The 23,451-nt window shown below is 35.4% G+C and overlaps 1 protein-coding gene across 2 annotated transcripts in view; it reads left to right on the top strand.

Moving 5' to 3' along the window:
- Window positions 1-23,451, top strand: part of DNAJC10 (DnaJ (Hsp40) homolog, subfamily C, member 10) — a 55,285-nt gene that overhangs the window by 21,586 nt on the left and 10,248 nt on the right. For both annotated transcript variants that reach the window (XM_011956689.1, XM_011956688.1), the window contains 11 exons: window positions 3,024-3,113; window positions 3,964-4,077; window positions 6,321-6,435; window positions 10,353-10,480; window positions 10,767-10,883; window positions 13,373-13,474; window positions 14,691-14,846; window positions 16,061-16,194; window positions 17,151-17,204; window positions 17,474-17,621; window positions 21,434-21,553. In XM_011956689.1, the coding sequence (XP_011812079.1) occupies window positions 3,024-3,113; window positions 3,964-4,077; window positions 6,321-6,435; window positions 10,353-10,480; window positions 10,767-10,883; window positions 13,373-13,474; window positions 14,691-14,846; window positions 16,061-16,194; window positions 17,151-17,204; window positions 17,474-17,621; window positions 21,434-21,553 (1,278 nt within the window). The remainder of the gene's footprint in view (window positions 1-3,023; window positions 3,114-3,963; window positions 4,078-6,320; window positions 6,436-10,352; window positions 10,481-10,766; window positions 10,884-13,372; window positions 13,475-14,690; window positions 14,847-16,060; window positions 16,195-17,150; window positions 17,205-17,473; window positions 17,622-21,433; window positions 21,554-23,451) is intronic.

Below are 23,451 nucleotides of genomic sequence, written 5' to 3'. Positions count from 1 at the left end.
TTCTGCCTCACCCTCCTGAGTAGCTGGGATTACAGGCACCCACCACCACACCTGGCTAATTTTTGTACTTTTAGTAGAGACGGGGTTTCGCCATGTTGGCCAGGCTGATCTTGAACTCCTGACCTCAGGTGATCCGCCCACCTCGGCCTCCCAGAGAGCTGGGATTACAGGCGTGAGTCACCACTCCCGGCCTAATTGTTTATTTTCTAATGTTAAAAATATAGATCCGTGGTAGTTTTGGCTGGGGCCTAAGTATTTTTCTAAAGCACCCCATGGGATTCTGGTGTAAACTTAGTTTTCACATCTACTAATGTGGCATACCTCCCTAAGTTTGAATGAGGAAACTGAGGCTCAATCTAGTTGTCAAGGAACTGAGATAAATAGTGGGATGTTAGATGGGTCACTATGGAATCCCAAAAGAAAATAAGGACTCTGATAAGACAAATCTCCTTTAGTTTTCCCTCTGTATTTTAATTCTGCTTTTTTTAGATGTTGCTAAAGATAACATACAGTCTTTTCAGAAATTCACATATGGCACAGAGCTGTATAAAGAAGATGCAAAATTCCCTAAAACCAAATCAATAATAGACAGCCACCACCAAATCTTGGTAAATACCCATCCAGATCTCTACTGACATATATATGCAATTATGACTTTGTGCCAGCAATTCTCTAGTTTATATCTATGGCTCAAACCTCTGTTTTCCACTCCAGATATATTATACACATGCACCTCTATATGTGTGTGTGGATGTGTGCATGTGTGCTTCTGTATTTATATGTATGTATGTACATACGTATATATCACTGCTCATTCAGTATCTCCCTTGGGATATTAGTCTGTGTCTCATATTTAAATGCCTATAACCATATTCCCAATATCCCCCCATAAATCTGCTTCATCCAGTTTTTTCCCATATTATTTGATGAAAACTCTGTCCTTTAGTATTCAAGCCAAATGCCCTGGTGTTATTCTTGATTTCTCTTTTTCTCATACCTTATAACAAATTCATCAAGAAAATCTATGGCTCTATCTTTAAAATGTGTTTATACGCATAAAATGGATGGATGGATACTGATATGTAATTTTTCATAAATGGGATAATATAGTAGATTCTATTTTGTAATCTAGTTTTTTCACTCAGTGTATCAGGAAAGTACTTTCTTTAAAAATATACATTTTATATGCATACTTTATTATTTTATAAATGAATATGTATACATTATCCTTGAAGTAATTTATGATCCCTGGGTGGTAAGTCATTGACTACATGTGACATACTTAATCAGTTCTTTCTTAGTGTGTGTTTCTACTTTCTTAAGATTATAAGCAATGTTGTAATGAGCAATCTTGTGTATTTATCCTTGTGCACTTTTTCAGTTATCTTTTTAGAATGGGAGTGCTGTGGCCATTTTAAACTCAATTGGTATTGCCAGATTGCCCTCCAGAAAAGTTGTGCTAGTTTATTCTGTGCCATCAGTCCACAAGGATTGCCTACACCCTGTCCAACAATAGAGCCTCTTGCCTTCAGTGTTATAGTCTCTGGGCTTCATGATAGAAAATTGCAAGGTCAAAGACAGGAAACAGGAATGAATGACTCTGGAAATGTAATAACAGGGAGTGGTGAATGAAACACTACTTGTCCCTTCCAAAAGCATTCAGGTTTTACAAAATATGAAACAGTATGTCAGCTAAATATATATGGTAGGTGGAATTCAGAGGCTAGATAAGATAGCAGTCCTTTATAGGTATAACTATCAAATTTTCCTCTAACAGAAACAGGTTTATATTGAGGTTCTAGTAGATTAATCACTGCAAGTTTATATAGGCTGTGTAATAGGCATTTTAGTAAGATCTTCATAGTAAATAGGACTAAAGTGAATAAGCTGTAGAACTGAGGTGTGAAAGATTTGTTTTGGCATTTTAAGCTCTTTGGTAGCAGGAGCTATTTCATATAGACCTCTAAGAATGTTTATGCTATAGATTTTTTTTTAAAGTTTTAAGGAAAGAATCTTAGAAAAAAACCTGAATTTTTATTCTTATGTTGTACCTATTGTTTTTAGCCATATGTTTGTTCTCATGCCTAGCATGATTAAGCTGTGGATTCCATGATTCTTCGTACAAGTTTTTAATGAGTTTAAGTAATATGTAAACTGTTAAACATAGATGGTTCATAATTAAAGACATATATTAAACTGTTTTGTCACCTTTCATATACATTTTCTTGATGTAACCATTGCTGCATTCTTTATAATAACAGCTGCTTCATTGAGAGAATCAGACCAGCAGGGAGAGTTCTATGACAAAAAAAGTATGCTGAGAATAAAATATTGACAGAAATAAAGAAGATTTGTTAGAAGGGCCTTTTATACTCATTTGTGTTTTAAATAAGAGACTCAGGCCTAAAACAAGTTTAAGATAAGATCTGTATCATTATATTTTACTCTAAAAATTCCTAAGTGGTTTGGTTTTTAGATGAAAACCTCTATAATGAGCAATAAGATCCATTCCAATTTTCCAGTTTTAAGTTCCTCTTAATTAATCTTTATTATTGGTTGGGGAAAGAAGTGTCTTCGATAATCTATTCTTCTTCTTCTAGTGTAATAAAAATTCTTAAGTGAATGTGTAAAGCATTGGCATTCTGTAAAACATGGTTAGCATTAAAATTAAGCTAAACATAATGGTTTTCTTGATGATTGAGAGGTCACTCAGGATTATTCTGAGGATTTTTATAGAATACACAGCATAATTAATTAAAAATTCCAGTTAATGCAACACCTTATAATAGAATTTATTGTATATCACTATTTAAGAAACGGCCCCATTATATAATATTTTTGATAATTGCCAAAATACACTTTTTTGTTTTTGAAAAAAGACATTTGGAATTGTTTGAAAAACTGTTTACCTTCTATAATATTTTCCTAAAAATACTACATTGGAAATTGAAAAAACAAAAGAAAGACATCAAATATAATTAATATTTATTCAAAAAGATTACAATGTGATTTTCTTTTTCTAGTTTCTTAACTCATTGGATGCTAAAGAAATATATTTGGAAGTAATACATAATCTTCCAGATTTTGAACTACTTTCAGCAAACACACTAGAGGTAATGTTTTTATTAATAATGATAAGTAGCAATGAACGTTGGTAACATTTCAAGTCTTAACATTTTAAAATCAGCATTTGTTTTATTCATCTCTAGAGAGAATTGAAAGTAGCAGTTTCAAAGGATTATATATTAGTCATTTGTAGGTTAAATTATAATTGGAGTTCTGGTGTTGCTAATTCAGGATGGATCTGTAGTTATGGAAAACCTACCCAGTCCTGAAGGTGAGCTTCAAAAGGAACATCAGAAAAGGCAGAATTTTAATCACAGCAACTTTGGATCTGATTCATAACTTTTTGTTCTTGCTTACAGAACAGATTATATTTATTACTAAGAAGAAGTATTCAGTTTATGGATAGAATGCTGAGAAATATTGCTTGTGGTAGAATCATTTTTTTTCTATTAGGTTGATGCAAAAGTAATTGTAGTTTTTGCCATTTAAAAGTACTGGCAAAAACCACAGTTACTTTTGCACAAAATGAAATACTTCCTAACCACGGATCTTTTGAAGTCTGTATCACTACCAGATCTTATGTGTTAAGCCTGAAAAACTGACAACTTTGCCACCCAACTTTTTAGCTATATGCTGTTAAAATCATGTATTTGTGTTTGGCAATCATCTACTTTAAGATTTTATAATTTAGTGACTAACCCTCCTGTAATATTTGTTTATTTTACATAGCATTATTCTAAGTAAACTACAAAATAAGAGAATGAGTGGGTCTGAATTTTAGACAGTATTTTGAAAATAATGGGTAGGGGAGGTAAAACTAACTTCAAGTCATAGAAATGAAGATTACAACCTTTAGAATTTCCCATCTCTGACATGTCCTTTCTTTATCACTTTTAGGATCGTTTGGCTCATCATCGGTGGCTCTTATTTTTTCATTTTGGAAAAAATGAAAATTCAAATGATCATGAGTTGAAAAAACTAAAAACTTTACTTAAAAATGATCATATTCAAGTAAGAAAAATGTCTTCTGCCTAGCTTTCTGCTGGTGTACTTTCTTGTAAATTTAACACATATAGTAATTAAATTTTAAATTACATAAAAAGTCTTATTTGAAATTATAAGAAGCCTATAAGTGCTTTTGGTCTTGGTTTGTGCTTTCTTTTTCCTCTTTTTTATTAAAAGTTTATATGTAATCTGAAAGTGGCTAATTTTCATTTATTTTGGCATTTGATAAACCTGTATCATACAATTTTTCTGGAATGCATACTATAGGAAGTTATCTTTCCCTTTTTAAAATTCTTATTTCTTTATATAAGTAATTCTCGGTCATTGTTTAAAAATCAGGACAATAAATAAGTACAAAAATAAAGTAATTATCTAAAAACATCACCCATACTCTTAACATTGTTCATAACCCTGCTAAGTATTTACTGTATGACCATTTAAACATTTTGTGAGTGCCCACATGCGTATGTAGGCATATGTATATGTGTGCACATGCATACATATTGTAATGGCCATTGTAATAGACCTACACATGTAAATATATATGTCTGCGTTTTCATCAAAATGAATTCACTGTATACTTTTTTTGTTAACTTTTGTCATTCAGCAATATCATAAACTTTTTCGCAGGCTTGCAAAAATCCATATATATTTATATGTATATAAAATCTCTATATCCATGTACACATGTATAGCCTCATTATTCCCTAAAGGCTACATAGTGGCTTACTGTATGGCTATGCCATAATTGTTTAGCATATCTTCTCTTACTGATTTTATGTCATTTCCTTTATTTTTTATATCAAATTATGCAGATCTTATCTTTAGTGTGGGAAATTTTCTTTTCTTTTTTTTATTTTGAGACAGAGTCATTCTGTCACCCAGGCTGGAGTGCAGTGGCATGCTCTTGACTCACTGCAACCTTGGCCTCACAGGTTCAAGTGATTCCGGGTTCCAGTGATTCCCTCCTGAGTAGCTGGGACTACAGGCGCATGCCACCAAGTCAGGCTAATTTTTGTACTTTTAGTAGAGACTGGGTTTCTCCATGTTAGCCAAGCTGGGCTTGAATTCCTGACCTCAGGTGATCCGCCCACCTCAGCCTCCCAAAGTGCTGGGATTACAGACGTGAACCACCGCACCTGGCCATATGGGAAATTTTCAACTCAAGGTTATGTTTTCTTAAATGGTTTTTATTCTCATTACTAGAGTCCTCCAGAAAGTTTTATCAGTTTATAATCTCACCAACAGCACATGAGTGGCCATTTCTCCACACTGTGCCCACCATGGTACTCTCATTCTTCATAATCTTCACAATTCCAATAGGCCACAAGTGATATGTTAACAATATTGACTTTCCTTTAGTTGCTTTCTACTGGTTGGGGGAAAAATACTTTTTCATGGTTATTAACAGATCATAATTGTTCTCTAGTTAATTTTCTCTTTGTATCTGTGGCCCATTTTCTTTTTTCTGATGGGATGTTTGTCCAGTTTTGTTTGTTTGTTTGTTTTTGTTGATGTGATGTAGTGTCGCTCTGTCAGCCAGGCTGGAGTGTACTGGTGTGATCTCGGCTCCCTGCAACCTCCGCCTCCCGGATTCAAGCAGTTTTCCTGCCTCAGCCTCCCAAGTAGCTGGGAATATAGGCGCAAGCTACCACTCCTGGCTACTTTTTGTATTTTTAGTAGAGACATAGTTTCACCATGTTGGTCAGGCTGATCTCAAACTCCTGACCTCAGGCGATTCACCCACCTCAGCCTCCCAAAGTTCTGGGATTACAAGCATGAGCCAGCGCACCTGGCCCATCTTGTTTCTTAATGGATCTTCTGTCTTAAATGCCACAAATTTGTTCCGGTTTATCATTTGGCTGTTGTGCTTACGTTCTTCTTTTTCACACTTTTTGAAAACATTAACCTTTTTCTTCATTATTTCTGCTTCTGAAAATGATCTCTCCTCTATCTCAAGATTATGTAAACATTCTGTACATCTTCAGAAAGTAGGTTTCTGGAATAACTTCATATTTTCTTGGGAATTTCCTCAGGTTTTTGTTAACTGTCTAGGAAGCATTTTTTAACTAAATTGAGTTTTATTATTAAATATAAATGAATTATTTCTGTCTCTTATTTTCATAGCCTATTAGCTTCTGTTTAAAAACCGTCATTAGGGCAATACCATTTTTGGATTATCATGAATATTTACAAATCAAATGGGTAAGACTATTTTTATCAAATTTGACCTTCTTTTTCTCGTTTAGGTTGGCAGGTTTGACTGTTCGTCTGCACCAGACATCTGTAGTAATCTGTATGTTTTTCAGCCATCTCTAGCAGTATTTAAAGGACAAGGAACCAAAGAATATGAAATTCATCATGGTAAGAATGGAAAAAATGATAAAAAATGTAGCTTTATTTTCAAATAGAAGTTTTCTAATTGTGCTTTTTAAGCTTATTTTGTATGGATATGCTTATTGTAAATAACTTTTCTCAGTAAATATGAGGACAGATATTTTGAATTATATGTAGTCATTTTATTCTTTTTACCCTTCTTTTTAACATAAATGCCTTTTCTCTATTCAATATTTTGATCAGGGTTTCTGGTGATAAGTTAAGCTAGTGAGAAATTCAAGTCCTGCTTGTTGGCAAAAGTAAGCAACACCTGCAGTTTATATTCCAGCTTGCCATGTGTATCATCTCAGCCATTATAGGCAATTTCCAGACATTCTTTTTGGTTTTTCTCCCACTAGACTTCCGATTAACTGCCTTGTTATCTTTCTTGCGTTTATAATTTTATTTCAGCTTATTTGGGACTTTAGCTCTGCATTTATGTGAGTGCAGTCTCAACTCCAAGAGTTCAGACTACACCAGAGTCCTTGTCCTGAAAGAAGTCAAATGTAGCAAAAGAAACACACAGACTACCAACTATCATACAGCTAAGTGAATAACACATACCGATGAAATGCCTATTAGCACCTAGCACTGCTTTCAATGTTGAGGATATAAATTTGTAAGACATGAACTCCTTCAAGAAGTTTAAAATAGTGTAGTAGGGAACGGAGGAGGGAGATCCATAAGAAAACATAAAAAATACCTTAATGGTCATTGCATATTAACTACAACAAGATAAAATAGACTTCTGCATAGTAGAGGTCAAGAAGTGGTATTTGAATTGAGCATAAAGTGCTCAGTTTCCCCAAGGAACTATAGGGGAAAAAGAAGTGAGACCTCTAGGCTGGAGGAACTTTGTGAGCAAAGGCTTGGGGTAAGATAACCCTCACAGTAACTACTGTTTATTCACTGCTTTCTACAAGTCAGACATTCTGCCAAAAGCCTCGCATACGTGATTCATGTGTATCTTTACAATAGCCCAGTGAAGGAGAAAATGGAGACTCAGAAAGGTTAAGTAACTTGCCTATGACAGACAACTGGAAACTAGCCATGGTAGATTTTGAATCAAAATTTGACTGACTCCAAAACCTAGGTTTAAACTACCATGCATAAAAGTGCTAGAAATGACTAAGTTTTAATAATAGAATTATATTATTTTTTATCTCTGAAATAGTTATCAGACATCCCTCTTCTCTGTGCTTACTGCTTTGTTTCAGTCCCATTATCTCCTTCATCTATTATAATAATATTCTCTAGGAGGGTTGCTTATCTCCTAGCCTTTCTTCCTTACAATCGATTCCTTGTTTTGTTTGCAGTTATTGTCCATTCCATTCTTGTGTCACTTTTCTGCCTTGACTTTCCTGATTTCTTATAGCATAAGCTTCAGATTCCTTAGCATAGAAGCAATAATCTTGTCTGTTTTGCTCACTGCTCTATCTCCAGCACCTAGAGTGGTGCCTGGCACATAGTAAGAACTCAGGAAATGTTTGTTAAGTGAATGGGATATGTTTACAGTCTGGCTCTGCCAGTTTTTCCAATCTTAATTCCCACTGCTGCCCCTCCAGATAGTCTTAGCTCCAGCTACCTTTGGATCCTTGTGAATGCCATGTTCTTTCACTCCTCTAGGTGCCTTCACACATGATTTTTCCTCCTGCATTGTAATCACTCCTTCCTGTTCCAGAGAGTATTTAGCAAACTCCAAATTGCCCTTCAAAACTTAAAGCAGCTTCCTCCCTGGGAAATACATTGTGAATCTCCAAGCACTTCCTTTTATGTGCTCTTACTAACTTTGTAATAGAACTTACATTGTTTGGATTAAAATAGTTATTGAGCATCTACATGTACCAGGTACAGTACTGAAGAATACGAAAAAATGTGAACTATAATTAGTAATCTCTAATACAAAGAACATTGTGGGCTATTAGGGAAAACAGACAAATAAATGGACAATTTTTTTTTATGGACAGGTTTTCAAAAATGTTTGCAGTGGGGAGTGTTTATTGTCTATTGCTTAGTAGTAAATTACCCCAAAACTCAGTGGTTTAAAACAAACATGTATTAATTCAGTTTTTGGTGGTCAGGAATCTGAGAACAGTTTAGCTGGGTGGTTCCAGACATGGATTTTCTCATGAGGTTGCATTCAAAATACACAATGGCTCTGGTCCTCTGAAGGCCAGACTGGCTACAGGGTCTGGTTCCAGGCTTACTCCTGCAATGGTCAGGAGGCCTAAGTTCCTCACTGGCTGTTGGCAGAGGCCTCAGTTCCTCATCATGTGGTCCTTTGTAGGGCTGCTCTCAATATGGTAGCTAGCTTCTCTGATAGTAACAGAGATGAAGAGAAGTAGATTTGTAAAAGACCAAGAATGCAAAATCAGTATTACTTGGTGACTGTTGAGATGTGTGGGAGGTCGGAGAGAGAGTCAAGGATAATACCTATGTTTCTGTCTTAACGAAATTGCGATTGAGTGATTGTACTATTCAGTGTAAGTGGACTGTGGTAGCAACGTAGAAAATGGATTAGTTAAGGAAGGCTGAGTGAAGAAACACTAGCCAGGTTATTGCAGAAGGCAAACTGAGTTCAGGCAGTAGCAATGGGTTGGAAATGGTAAGAGATGGAATGGATAGAATTACTATGATACAGGGCAGAGAAAAAAGTCAAGGCTTACTCTGGGGAATTATATTTAGGCAGCTAGTAGATAATTATGTTATTGCCAAGATAAAGATGGTGAGAAAAGGAGCAGGTTTGGAGGAAAATAACACAGCCTCAATTTGAATATATGGCCATGTGTCAGCGACAGAGACGTCTTCTGAGAAATGTGTCATTAGGTGATTTCATGGTTGTGCAAACATCAGAGAGCGTACTTTAAAAACACTAGATGGCATAATCCGCTACACATCTAGGCTATACAGTATAGCCTGTTGCTCCTAGGCTGCAGAGCTGTGCAATGTGTTACAGTGTACTGAATACCATAAGCAACTGTAACAGTGGTAAGAGTTTGTGTATCTAAATGTATCTAAATATAGAAAAGGGGTAGTGTGTTGCACTACAGAGTTATAACAGCAACACCATCACTGAGTCATAAGAATTTTTCAGCTCCATTATAATCTTATGGGACCCCATCATATAGGTGGTCCACCATTGCCTGAAATATCATTATGCAGGACTGTATTGTGTTAGATGTGTTTACATGATATCCAAGTACAAATTTTTCACTGGGCAAGTTGGTAACATGGGTTTTGAATTCCTAAGAGAAGTCTAGGTTGTAGAAAAAGATTTAGGAGTTAGGCCATAATAATCACCGAAGTAAGCACAAATAATTTAAAGAACCCTATTAAAAAGTCATTATTCTACCTCTGAAGATGAGGGAGCATTTCAAAGAGATTTTGACTTTTTTTTTTTTTTTTTGAGATGGAGTCTCACTCTGTCACCAGGCTGGAGTGCAGTGGCAAGATCTCTGCTCACTGCAACCTCCACCTCCCAGGTTCAAGCAATTCTCCTGCCTCAGCCTTCCGAGTAGCTGGGACTACAGGCACGCACCACCATGCCTGGCTAATTTTTTGTATTTTTAGTAGAGACAGGGTTTCACCATGTTAGCCAGGATGGTCTCGATCTCCTGACCTCGTGATCTGCCTGCCTTGGCCTCCCAAGTGCTGGGATTACAGGCGTGAGCCAGCGCGCCTGGCCAATTTTGACATTTTTAGTCCAGGAAACAGAAGAGTGTGCAAGAAAAGGGTACTCCTATCAGAGCTAAGCCCTGTATAGTATACAGAACACTAAAACCTCACCAAAATCAGTTTGTTCATAATTTATCTTCTTTAATATTTTGAGTGTAAAAACTTTGAAATGTTTCTGTGCGTACAAAAAGCAGAATTTAGATTTTAATTTCTCTCATTCACTTTGAAAGGAAAGAAGATTCTATATGACATACTTGCCTTTGCCAAAGAAAGTGTGAATTCTCATGTTACCACACTTGGACCTCAAAATTTTCCTGCCAATGACAAAGAACCATGGCTTGTTGATTTCTTTGCCCCTGTAAGTTATTTTTGTCTGTCAAATTCTAACATTGTCAGGTTTTCTCCTGTTATGACAAAAAGACATTTTCTAGATAACTTTGAATCATTAGTACTAGAACTGTGTCATCCATTGTGGCCACTAATGCACATTGCTTCTAAATGAGTGCTAATGTAATTACCCCTCCAGGGAAGGTTTGCCACTAAATACAGTCTGTGTTACTTAGCATATTACTTGTTGCAGAAATGATGGGGGGTGCGGTTTGTGTCATTTGGCTCGGTGCTTATGAATATTTTTTCTTCCCTAGTGGTGTCCACCATGTCGAGCTTTACTACCAGAGTTACGAAGAGCATCAAATCTTCTTTATGGTCAGCTTAAGTTTGGTACACTAGATTGTACAGTTCATGAGGGACTCTGTAACATGGTAAGGCAAAGTATCAAAATTTATTCTAATTAATTTTATAAAATGGAGACCTTTGGGCTGTTTATTATTAAACAATAAAATAACTTAGAAATAATACATCTTCTATTTAGAGTAGTAACAAATTATTTAAACAAATAATTTTTTTAGAAAATGATATCAAATATGATTGGATTAAACCATGAATAGCTAATCAGTGGATCGAATGTAAATAAGGTCTTATTTATCAAATTCAGGCAACTGTTTTCATTAACTTGATAAAATGCTTATATGATTTTTCAGTTATTTAAGATTGTTATATTTCTTTAATATTTTTGACATTTTATAATTTTTTTTCTTTGGCTTTCCTACTACTTCTAAGTATATTTGCTGGAAGGAAGTTAAAACAATGAACAAGCCTTTTGAAATCTTTGTTTAAATGAAAATATTTTCTCAGGTAAATACTCACTCCTCAGTTGCAGGAAAAACTAGAAATTATATACCGTAGAATGAAAGTACGTAATATCACCTATAAAATACTCTTGGCAAAAAAAAAAAAAAAAAAATCAATCCTCTAGTAGATCTATCTCCAGATTTATTAGTCTATAGGAAATCGAATGACAGGAGAGCATATTAAGTGACACCATGGATATGAAATCTGTACTTTCCAATATGTGGAGAACTTTACAGGACAGACACCCAGTTTATTGGTCAAATACACTGTATATAGTGGAGGAAAGATTAAGGAGACTTAACAGACTATCAGTCAAATGCAACATTTAGACTTTGTTTGGATGCAATTTAAACAAACCAAGTGCAAAGAAAGAGAGATAATTGAGTGAATGTGAACACTGACAAGGTATCTGATGATTTCAGGTAATTATTGTTAATTTTTGACAACAAAAATGATACTATGGTTATATGGAGGGGAGTCCTTACATTTTAAATATACTGAAATATTTGTGGATGAAATTACAGATCATCTGAAATTTGCTTTAAAATAATCTTAGGAGTAGACTAGAAAGGGAGTATAAGTGAAATGAAAAGCCGCGAGTCAGTGATTATTGTAGCTATATGAATACGCGAGAGTTTGTTGCTCTCTACTTTTGTGAATGTTTTAAATAACTCATAAAAAAAAGTTTTAAAAAAAATAGATGGAGAAAAGATAAAGGGAAAAAAGAAGTGGGAAGAGGAAGGAAAACAAAAGAAAGCCATACACTTTTAGAACATCATGGAAGTTTAAGCCAGTAGCAGTGGCATATGCCTGTAGAAATTTCATTAAAATACATTTTTATAAAAGGAAATGAATAAGGCCTTTGGTTTTGAGTGTTTTATCTGTAACTTTGAAAGAAATGCCAAAGATACAAAATTTATGTGATAAACAATAATTATCTTAATTTTAATTCCTTCAGTTTTTCTACTTTCCATCTTAGCTCATTAAACAAATGTGAGTTCAGTGTAAGCATTTAAAACTGATATCCGATTTACCTGGAATAGAATCCAGAATTCACACTCACCAATTAGTTGCCACTCATCAACTGGTTGACCTTGACCAAGTTACTTAGCCTCTCGGTAGCTTAGTTTCCTAATCTATACAGTGGGTTTTATAATTTTAGCAACTAAGTAGAATTGTTGTGAAGAATAAATGAGAAACTACATGTTAAATGCTAAAATAACGCTCAACACATAGTAAACACATTAAATTTTAGCTGTAATTGCTTTGTTAATCAATGAATTATTTGAATTTGCACACATTTTCAAGACTAATATAAATGTTTCCATTGTTTTTTCAAAAATTATTTTGAATCCTGGTCAAGGATTCCAATTTGCTAATGAGTACTTAAAACTTTAAGAGTGCAAAGTTCAGCTACAGCAAATCTACAGACAGGGATCTCTTTATAACTTAAAAAGTAACAATAATAGCTTGAGAGAGTTGCTTCCTGGGCTGGTGCCCATTTTATTTCTGAGAAGGAGATTAAGCATTTCCTACTATAAAGGCTATCTTGAAGAAAGAATACAAAGTGATTACATTCATAGGGCATGATTCATAATTCTTTAACCTAAAATATAATCATGTACCCCCTAATTATTTGTGTCTTTATTCTTGCTATTTTATTTCCTGATCATCATCATCTATTTGTAGAAAAAGTGTTTATTATGGTTTAAAAAAAGACTCAAGCTAGAGATACAGCCTGTTCTTTATAGCCTCTTCTTACCTTGGTTCAGGAGAGTAAAAAGGGACCATTCGTGTAATTACCTATGTCAATTTCTCAATGTTTCAATGTCTATGGTTTTCATGGTTAATGGAGCAGCTATAAATAAGGATCAGGTATTCATCAGTAGTTAGCAGTATTCATTGCCATGAGTCTGCTAAATTTGGTGAGACTAAAATTTTTGTCACCAGCAATTTAGAAATGGGTTTTTAAAATCCTGTTAAAGGCAAACTTGTTATAAATTTGTAACAAATAGGTGAAATCTATAAAATCTTTAATTTGTATTCTCCTTCCTATCAGTATAACATTCAGGCTTATCCAACAACAGTGGTATTCAACCAGTCCAACATTCATGAGTATGAAGGACATCACTCTGCTGAACAAATCTTGGAGTTCATAGAGGTATTTCCAACTATAGACTATGTGGCTAGAAATTTGTCTTTTTATATGTTATACCCTGTATGAATATTTCATCTTGTTTAATAGGATTTATTCTTTTCATGCCCAAACTATTTTCTGACAAAATGATTTTTAAAGAATTTTTCTAATGTTTTACTCTTACTAAACTCAACGTAAATCTGTGTTTTACTTGTTACCTGATATATACAGTGACTTATAAACAATGGACACAGTTCTTTATTGAACATATGCAGTATACTTTCACCTTATCACCCCTCTGCGCCGTTTTCTCTGAAAACAAGTGTCCGGCATCTACAGCATCTTTTTTTTTTTTTCTTCTCAATAACACTCTTGATTGACTGAAATACTTACAGGGGGCGCCTAGAAAAAAATGAAAAATTCTTGTTTATTATTATTCATTTAATGACCCTCCAGCCTTGTCCTACTCATCTGTTCCTCCTTCTCTAATGTAACGTTTTGTGGTGTTTTCCCAGTGAAGCTACCCTCTTCATTAGTATTACCTGATTGTTGTAGGCTGAAGCTTTGTTAAAATATCATTTGGAACAAAGAATCTGTAGAAAGGTGTAGTATCGCCAGTCAGAATGTCAGAAAAATGAGAGGTTTCCTGACTAATGAGGCTTTCCATTAGCAATTAAAGAATCATTTCCAAGCCAGTCATTCTTGGTTCTAGAACAGAACTTTATGGCCTCTGTAGACATCCAGGCAGCCCTTGAAACTCTTATATTATCCATGCGGAAACTTAAAATCGCCTCTTTTCCCTGCCTGTTATGATTTTAGTGATACGTAGAGATAAAGGAAAAATAGACCTTGATTTTTTACACAACTGATGAGCAAAATCCAAACTTAAAAAATTTAAGTTAGGTTTATTTTCATTTTTTAAGTTAATTCACATTAGATTTCTTTTAGCTGTCCTTAAGCATCTTTTGGTTTCTTAAAAATGGGAACTCTCTAAAGGACATACACGGATTGAGCACCCCTAATCCAAAAATCTTAAATCTGAAATGTTCCAAAGTCTGAATTTCATGTTTAGCCTTGGGTTTCATCCCCAAGATATATGCAAATATTCCAAAATTCAAAATTCACAGTACTTCCAAGTATTTTGGATAAGAGATACTCAGCCTGTACCAACAATTTTCCAGGAATATATGAACAGCTGTGTTTTATATATATGTTATAATGGAAACTATATTCTCTTCAGGATCTTATGAATCCTTCAGTGGTCTCCCTTACACCCACCACCTTCAATGAACTAGTTACACAAAGAAAACACAACGAAGTCTGGATGGTTGATTTCTATTCTCCGTGGTGTCATCCTTGTCAAGTCTTAATGCCAGAATGGAAAAGAATGGCCCGGGTATAGTAAAAATCATTTATTTTTAATCTTAACATTTACTAAGAATGTTTATTTAACAGAATTATTTTGAAACTGATGTGAGTTAACCCACAATTAAATTATTACTTAATAACAGTTCTGATCATACCACTTTGATTCCAGCTCTGTTTCTGTCTGGTACGTGAATGGTATAGCCTACCCTTTTTGTGTGTATAGCATCTGGTACACTTTTTTTTGGTCGGCGAGGTACAGAGTCTCACTCTGGAGTGCAGTGGTGCAATCTTGATTCACTGCAACCTCAGCCACCCTCGTAGCTGGGATTACAGGCGTGTGCTACCACGTCTAGCTAGTTTTTGTATTTTTAGTAGAAACAGGGTTTTGCCATGTTGGCCAGGCTGGTCCTGAACTCTTGGCCTCAAGTAGTCTGCCTACCTCTGCCTTTCCAAGTGCTGGGATTACAAACATGAGCCACCGTGCCCAGTATATCCAGTGCTTTTAACTAAATTGTTGCCAAAAACAACCCAAAACTTTACCTCAGTTTTTGTTTCAATTTTTTCTAATTTTTTTTCTGCTTTATTTTTAGAGCTTAAAGATAACATTTCCTCACATATTGTAGGACTTAAAAGTAAGAAAACAAAAAGCTTTCAGCATATGTATTAGAAAATTTCCTGAAAATAGGCACCATGTTTTAAGTTGTACAAGATTGGAAACAAATTACTTAAATACCAGAATGGAAAATGCAATTACTACTTCACATTTATTTACAAGATAAAAAATAAATCTGAGTTAAAGTGATTTCTAGTATCTTAACATTTAGGATTACATATTTTTGTGCTCTTTTCAATAAAATTTTTAAGTTCAGGTATGAGTCAGTATAACATATTAGATACCTACAATGTTTGTTTTCATTGGAAAGAGTAATTCTTTGAAATATTGCAAAGACTTTCATTAGTTTCTGGCACTTTGAATTTTAGAAGTACATAGTTTTTTCTCATGTAACAGGTAAATGAAGTAAATTGTTTAATCTGCAATAATTTTAGTAAGTGCTTAATTACAAAATTAGATTACAAATTCATTAGTATAAGTGGTCTATTTTATGTTAAACCCTTATCCGTTTTTACTGGGTGAAAGTCACTGATACATAATAACTATTTGACTATAATAATATAATGCTTGTTTCTTTATTGTAAACATATGTAAAAAGTGATGGAGGTAATCCGTTTCTTCTTTTATAGACATTAACTGGACTGATCAATGTGGGCAGTATAGATTGCCAACAGTATCATTCTTTTTGTGCCCAGGAAAATGTTCAAAGATACCCTGAGATAAGATTTTTTCCCCCAAAATCAAATAAAGCTTATCAGTATCAGTAAGTATTCTCTCATATTTGAAGGCATGTATTATAATTATTTAATTATACACTTAACAGTTAAGTTACCTGAACAAAATAAAAGTTAACCCAACAAATATTTATTGGGAGCCCAGTATGTAAAGATAGTATGTTAATGAGCACTTCAGAAGATGAAAAGAGGGTACTGAACAGTCTGACTGTGCATAAAGCTTATAGTCTAGACAAAAAGATAAGGAAAGGAAGAGCTAACATTTATTAAGTCCTTATTTGGTTTCAGGTACTATATTAGATGCTTTACTCACCTTATTTCCAATAATCCTCACATATACTTTGTGAACTAGGAATTACTGCCCTTCCTACTATTACAGAGAAGTAAACTGTGATTCTCAGACCTTAGAATCCAAGGTCTAGAAGTTATCTAAGGCTTAGATAGATAAGTCTGTCTCAGCACCCATGCTATTTCCACAACACCATGTGGTATTTCAGGTAGAAAACGCAAATGTAAGGTACATATGATGAATGTTATTAAACAAGTAAAATTGAACCATGGATTTCAAGGGAGGAAAGGATCTCAACTATGAGGAAATTATGAAAGGCTGCATTTTGTAGGTAGTTTTTGACATGTGTCTTTAAAAATCGGTAGGAATTTAACAGACAGTAATAACTTGAATAAAGATTCAGAAACTAAAACCATGGACATTCTGAGTTTCACAGTTCCCATAGGTCTACAGGAGAGGTCCAGTAGATAGCCAGACATTCTGGGCTGTCTGGGACACAAAGATACCAAGACTAGAGAAAAATACATTTGTGAGGCCTTGTAAACAGAATTTGTAGCTAGGAATATCTGAGAAGAGAGATGCCAGATGAAATCAATCAGTATAACTTGTTTTTTAAATTGCTACAATAAGATTGTTTTCTGAATACATCTAATAATAGAGAATCCTATTTACAACTAACATTTTTTCTTCTCTCAGCAGTTACAATGGTTGGAATAGGGATGCTTATTCCCTGAGAATCTGGGGTCTAGGGTGAGTAATTAAAATGTGTATCTTTGTATAAAATAGATTCAAAGCTATTTACCCCCCTTTTATGTCAATAGTTAAATTTACTATGGGTTAAAGTTCTAGCCTTTTAAATTAGTTAGTAAAGGATTATATTAACCAAGATGGTACTGTACTTTATTACGTTGCCATTCCTTGACATCATTTTTAACTTAGAAAGTATTACAATATTACTACATTTTAGATGTTTGCTTTGGTTTTATATAATGAAAAATGATCTTGATCCTTTGCCACAGATTTTTACCTCAAGTATCCACAGATCTAACACCTCAGACTTTCAGTGAAAAAGTTCTACAAGGGAAAAATCACTGGGTGATTGATTTCTATGCTCCTTGGTGTGGACCTTGCCAGAATTTTGCTCCAGAGTTTGAGCTCTTGGCTAGGGTAAGTCTTACCTGTCTTAAATAAGTTGTAACAACATTCGTGTTTTAGTAATTAGATAAAACATTGTAAATACATAATTTTTAGGTTTTTTTCTTAAATGTTTTCTCTGAATTTAAAAATAACTATTATATTTCTATGATTATAATCATTGTAGTAGATTTCCTCTTTCTTTGTTAAAGCTTTTAGCTAACATCTTCTCTATCTTGGTAGACATCATCATCTACTACCATAAAAGCCAGAAACTTCTCTTTCTTCTCCCTCTTGTCTATTTCCTCTTCCCCACCCAAGTACTCTGTTGCCCTCCAGGCATTCACTAGATTCTGTCAGTTTTATCTCCTAAATGTCTTTCAAATGTCATTTCTTATTCGTTTCTGCTGCTAACCTGTGTATTCAACCCTTTATCATCTGTTGTCTAGACTTAACCATATTTGCCTTTTAAGTACAGTCTTCCCTTGGTATACTCAGGGGATTGGTTCCAGGAACCCCCATTCCATACCAAAATCTGTTCATGCTCAGGCCTCACAGTGGGTCCTCTGTATGCAGGGTTTCACATCCTATGAATATTATATTTTCCATCTGCAATTGCTTAGAAAAAAAAAATTCCCAGTTCAAGCAGTTCAACACAGTTCAAGCCTTTGTTGTTCAAGACTGTCAGTCGGCCGGGCGCGGTGGCTCAAGCCTGTAATCCCAGCACTTTGGGAGGCCGAGACGGGCGGATCACGAGGTCAGGAGATCAAGACCATCCTGGCTAACACAGTGAAACCCCATCTCTACTAAAAAATACAAAAAACGAGCCGGGCAAGGTGGCGGGCGCCTGTAGTCCCAGCTACTCGGGAGGCTGAGGCAGGAGAATGGCATAAACCCAGGAGGCAGGGCTTGCAGTGAGCTGAGATCCGGCCACTGCCCTCCAGCCTGGGCGACAGAGCAAGACTCCGTCTCAAAAAAAAAAAAAAAAAAAAGACTGTCAGTCTACCTTTGTCAGTGCTGCCCTGGTGATCTTCTAAAATATTTCCCTCTCTGGCTTACTAAGTTTCTCAATATGCATACATTGACTTCAGGTGTCTGATATGAGCTCTATCTCTATTGTCCACCTCACACCTTAGATTCCAGTATAACAGAGTACTCCAGGTTCTCTGAACATGTATCCTTATTTACATGCTACCCCCTCTCTCTAAAATGCTCTGTCCTTACCTTGGTCATCTGTATTTTTTTCTGCTCTTCCTACAAAACTTAGCTCTGATGGCACTGCTCTATTATCTGCCCTTCTCAGTTAATTATTGTCACCTGGATATGTTATCAAGTGTACTGATACAATGCATATCAATTATTTATTTATTATTACTTGAAAGATTTTAAATTTGACCAGAAATAAAAGGAGCTGAATACCAATGGAAATATTTAGTTGTAGCAATTTTGGGTTTTGTTTGGTTGGTTGGTTTTGGTTTTTTTTTTTTTTGGTATAGCATTGTCCATCTTCCTTTGAAAATGGCTATCTCTTCCTGAGGGCAAAGTCCATGTTTTATTTATTTTTATATCCCCAGGGCCTAACTCAGTAAATGCTTATATAAAATTAAACTGAATACATACCCTCAATGTAGTCTGAGTTTTTGGTGTTTCTTTCTGTCATAACAGTCTTATTAGTGACCTAATCCAGGTTGATAGCTTTCTTGCCTCCATAACTCAAGGAACTCTTGCCACTAGTGTTGGTATAAAACATTCAACTAGAATGAGAAAGTCAGTGCCAGTTCCACCAGTTCACACTAAAGCTTAGCATCCCAGGCCATGGGAATTTTTTAGCAGAGGGATTTTAAAGGTCTTACTAGCTATGAAAGATTATTTTTGTTATTAGCTGGTGTATCAGATAAGAGGTTTATTCTTTCCATTTATTCTAATCTTTTTATGCTTCCTTCTGTAATGATTCTGTTTTACTCCATTTCTCATGTACTAAAAACTTTACTTAATTATAAACTTTGTAGTACAACTCTGTATTATATCTAGTAGAAAATTATTAAACATGAAAAAGACCACTCATTCAACAAATTTTAAGTACCAAGTGAAAAGCAATTATGCTAAGTAGTAGGGCCATATAACTCCAGATGAAAGAAAAGGAAGATGAAAAGGAAGAAATTCCATGTCTTTAAGGAGATTTTAATCTAGTGAAAAGAGAAAATGGAAATAAATATAAGTAATACAAGATAGTTGCTACAGTAAAATTAGAATGAAGCTGGAACATGGACAGAAGAGTGTCAGTGATGCCAGAGAAAGATGTTTAGAGCACCAAAAACAGTATGGTGCCATCTCATAAGTAATTGGAAACACAAGTAAGCACATACACAAACATTTTGTAAATGACATAGAAACTTACGAAAATAACATTCCTACATTTTTCTTACTTTCAGTATGCAAGTGTGTGTGTGTGTGTGTGTGTCTGCCTACATGCTTGTGCCCTAACGCAAGTTAGTCTGCATATTAGTATACCCCTGCCTTGGGGACGAAACTAGAGGCAGCAAAGATGTTTTAATTGTCCTGAAGTGAGAGGTGATAACTTTAATCAGGCAGTGATGATAGAAAGAAGGAGACAAATACAAAAGAGAGATGAGAATAAATAGTATTGAATGTGATAGATGAAGGATAGAGAGGAGTCTGGATAAGCCTAATTTCTGGCTTGAAGTGAATGAATAGGACAGGAGGAAGAGTGGGTTCAGGGGACATGCTGTGTTTGGGTGCTTATGCAGCATTTACCCAAAGCAGGCCAATTTGTAGTTAGCTATGAAATTGAAGAGAGTGATTGGGGTACATTAGCATATAGATACGGAAAACCACCCTGGGCAACTGTTCACAGTGAAAAGATTGTTGATCAAAGATGGAACTCTGATAACTTGAGGGGCAGGTAAAGCAGATTCTTATGCTGGAAAAAGAAAGAACAGTCAGGGCGGTAAGAAAGCCAAGAGAGAGTAGTGATAAATGCTAAAAAAGAAAGGAGTGGTCAGCCTCGCACAGTCCTTCTGAGATTGTTAAACAGATTACTTCCATCAGTACTGAGCCAGGAGTTGAGGTGGAAGTCACCATTTTAGATGCTTAAGTCAACTATTTTAATAAATTGATTACCAGTTGTTTAAAAAGAAAAAAAAGAGTGGTCAGCAGTAAACATCAGTTGCCCAATAAGAAGATCAAAAAGTGCCCAGTTTGGTCAAGCGGTCACTGGTGAACTTACAGCAGTTTCAGTGGAGGGAGCAGTAAGCACAGAAGCCAGACTAAAATGTTGCCAAATAAGCAGACAGTGGGGAAGCAGTGAAAGAGTAGACTGCTGCTCGGGAAAAAAAGAGAGAGCATGAGAAGTACGATGGCAGAGGAGCCGTAATCCAGGAAGGAATCCTTTCGTGATTATATACATCTTCACTGGAGAATATGCATTCTGACTGGAGAATACAGATGGAGTAGTCAGCCTTCACAAGACAAACAGTCCCCAAAGAGTCCTACCACAGCACACCCCCAGTGAAAGGAGAAAAAGAAACAGAAACACATTTATGGTATGATGTGCCAGTTGTGGGTAGCAGGAAGTTGAGACATTTCAGGATAAAGCCACTCAGTTTTCTTGATAAGGCAAAGGAGGGTTTATTTGCTCTTGGAGAGGTGGTGCTAGGTGAATAGAGGCTTAAAGGGATAATGTGGAAATAACCTTGTTTGAGTAGAAAGAATTAAAAGTTTTTTAAATAAATTCTTAGACACAAAATGTTTTATATCCTATTGCTTTGTTGTTGCCAAAATAGTTTATGCCAAACAAAATGACAAACCATATTTTTCTTTTTCAGATGATTAAAGGAAAAGTGAAAGCCGGAAAAGTAGACTGTCAGGCTTATGCTCAGACATGCCAGAAAGCTGGTATCAGAGCCTATCCAACTGTTAAATTTTATTTCTACGAAAGAGCAAAGGTATGGATGTCCAGACTTTCCTCTGTTCCTTCCCTTAGTAGGCCAACCTCAAAAGATGTGTTTTAGTCTGAGTCATGTTTTTTTCTATTTTCTGCTCCCTGTCTTTTTTTTTTATATTGTTACATATTACTGTTACAAGTATTTAAAATTTACGTGTATACCAAGCGATCTTAAAAGGTTTTTTTTGTCTCATGGTTGATACAGATTCAATTGCCTTAATATTTTTATACTAATTAGCAGAAAAACTACTAGAAAGAGACAAAAAAAAAGTATTATTCATTATTATCTTTGGGTGCTGGAATTCAAGGTAATTTTCTACTTCCTGTGAAAGGTTATGGTGACTGTTGAGGTCACTAAGAATACTCTATAATACACACTGCTACTTGGAATAATATTTCCTTACTATATTTCTATTCAGTATACTTTTTACTGAATAAGTTTCAAAGTAATGAGTTTACTTCCTTTGTGGAGAGGAAAGAATGATAAAGTATTTGCCATCTACTCATATTTTCTGTTAAAACATTAAAAATACATAATTTCAAATATTTTTATACTTTTTGTGCGGAGCTTATAGCTCGCACTGAACACCAAGAATGAGTTCTCAGACAATTCTAGCCGAGCGGAAGTCCACCCCAGCATCCATCCGCCAAGTATTTATTGAAAGGGCTTGTTAAACCACAAACATCCACTAGATGGCTTTTTTGAGGTCCGGTGGTGAGACACCTGTGACCTTGTAAAAGCACTCAAACTGCGTTCTCAGGAGGCTGTTTTCAGCATTCCTTATCACACCACGCACTGGGCTCCCTGTCCTGTTTTCAGGGTCAAGGAGTTTCATTCTCATGCACAAATAACATACACACAGTGCCCCAGTGTTTTTCCATGCCCCGACCTCAAATGCCATGTACATAAGTTTGAATATGTTGCTGTGCACCACCCCACATTTTGAGGGAGAATTAGGTTAAGATCTGATGTTATTTATTGGTAGTGATATTTTGAGATGAGTAGGGCTAAATTAAGAAATTGGATGATGAATTTCAGAGTTGCCACACATGTAGATTTTTCAGTGAAGGTTTTTGATTTCTCAAGAATCTGTCTCTGTCTTTAGAACAATCTAGAGCAAGCAGAACTTGATGGAGGTGAGAGGCAGCTTATACCAGAGCCTGAGTCTTCATTTCTTTGAATCAACAGCTCTGTTTCTCAGTTTTTGGAACAGCTGAGAGATGGGTGACATAAATAGAAGTCTTCTTCAGATAATATCAGAGAAGCATCAATTTAATGAGCAGTCACAAGAGTTAACCATACCATAGACAGAGCTGTTTGAAAAGATATTGCCATGTGTCCAGAGGAGTCTAGGGGACAAAGTTAGGAACCAAACATCCCTGTCCAAATTGAAAGACAAGGGTGGCATTCAGCCATTGAGGCCAGACAGAAGGCCAAAGCAGAATAATGGTTGGAGTAGAGTGTCAAATGAAACTGTTGTTTAAGAATCCAGGTGGGCAGTTAACACACAAAACAAAATCCTAGCATGTATTTGGAGACTAGGGTTCACACCAAAATTAAGACAACCGGTGGCCCCAGAAGCAAATAAGCAGGTCAGGATACATTGACCTGTTCCTTCCCTGCTTTTCAGTCACCTTCCTGCTGTCCGCAGATGAAAACTAGGAGATATATGTTGCCTTCCATTATTGTTGTTGGTCATGGTTGGCAGTGCTTATGACTGTATTAGAGTGGAATGAGTTCAGTCCTCTGGGAGCATCTTTTGTTTTTGTTTTAATTTAAGTTCTAGGGTACATCTGCACAATGTGCAGGTTTGATACATAGGTATACATGCGCCATGTTGGTTTGCTGCACCCATCAACTCATCATTTACATTAGGTATTTCTCCTAATGCTATCCCT

The sequence above is a fragment of the Colobus angolensis genome, unplaced genomic scaffold (assembly GCF_000951035.1).
Source record: "Colobus angolensis palliatus isolate OR3802 unplaced genomic scaffold, Cang.pa_1.0 Scaffold421, whole genome shotgun sequence".
Classification (NCBI taxonomy): Eukaryota; Metazoa; Chordata; class Mammalia; order Primates; family Cercopithecidae; genus Colobus; species Colobus angolensis.
This window is presented reverse-complemented; position numbering and strand designations above follow the sequence as displayed.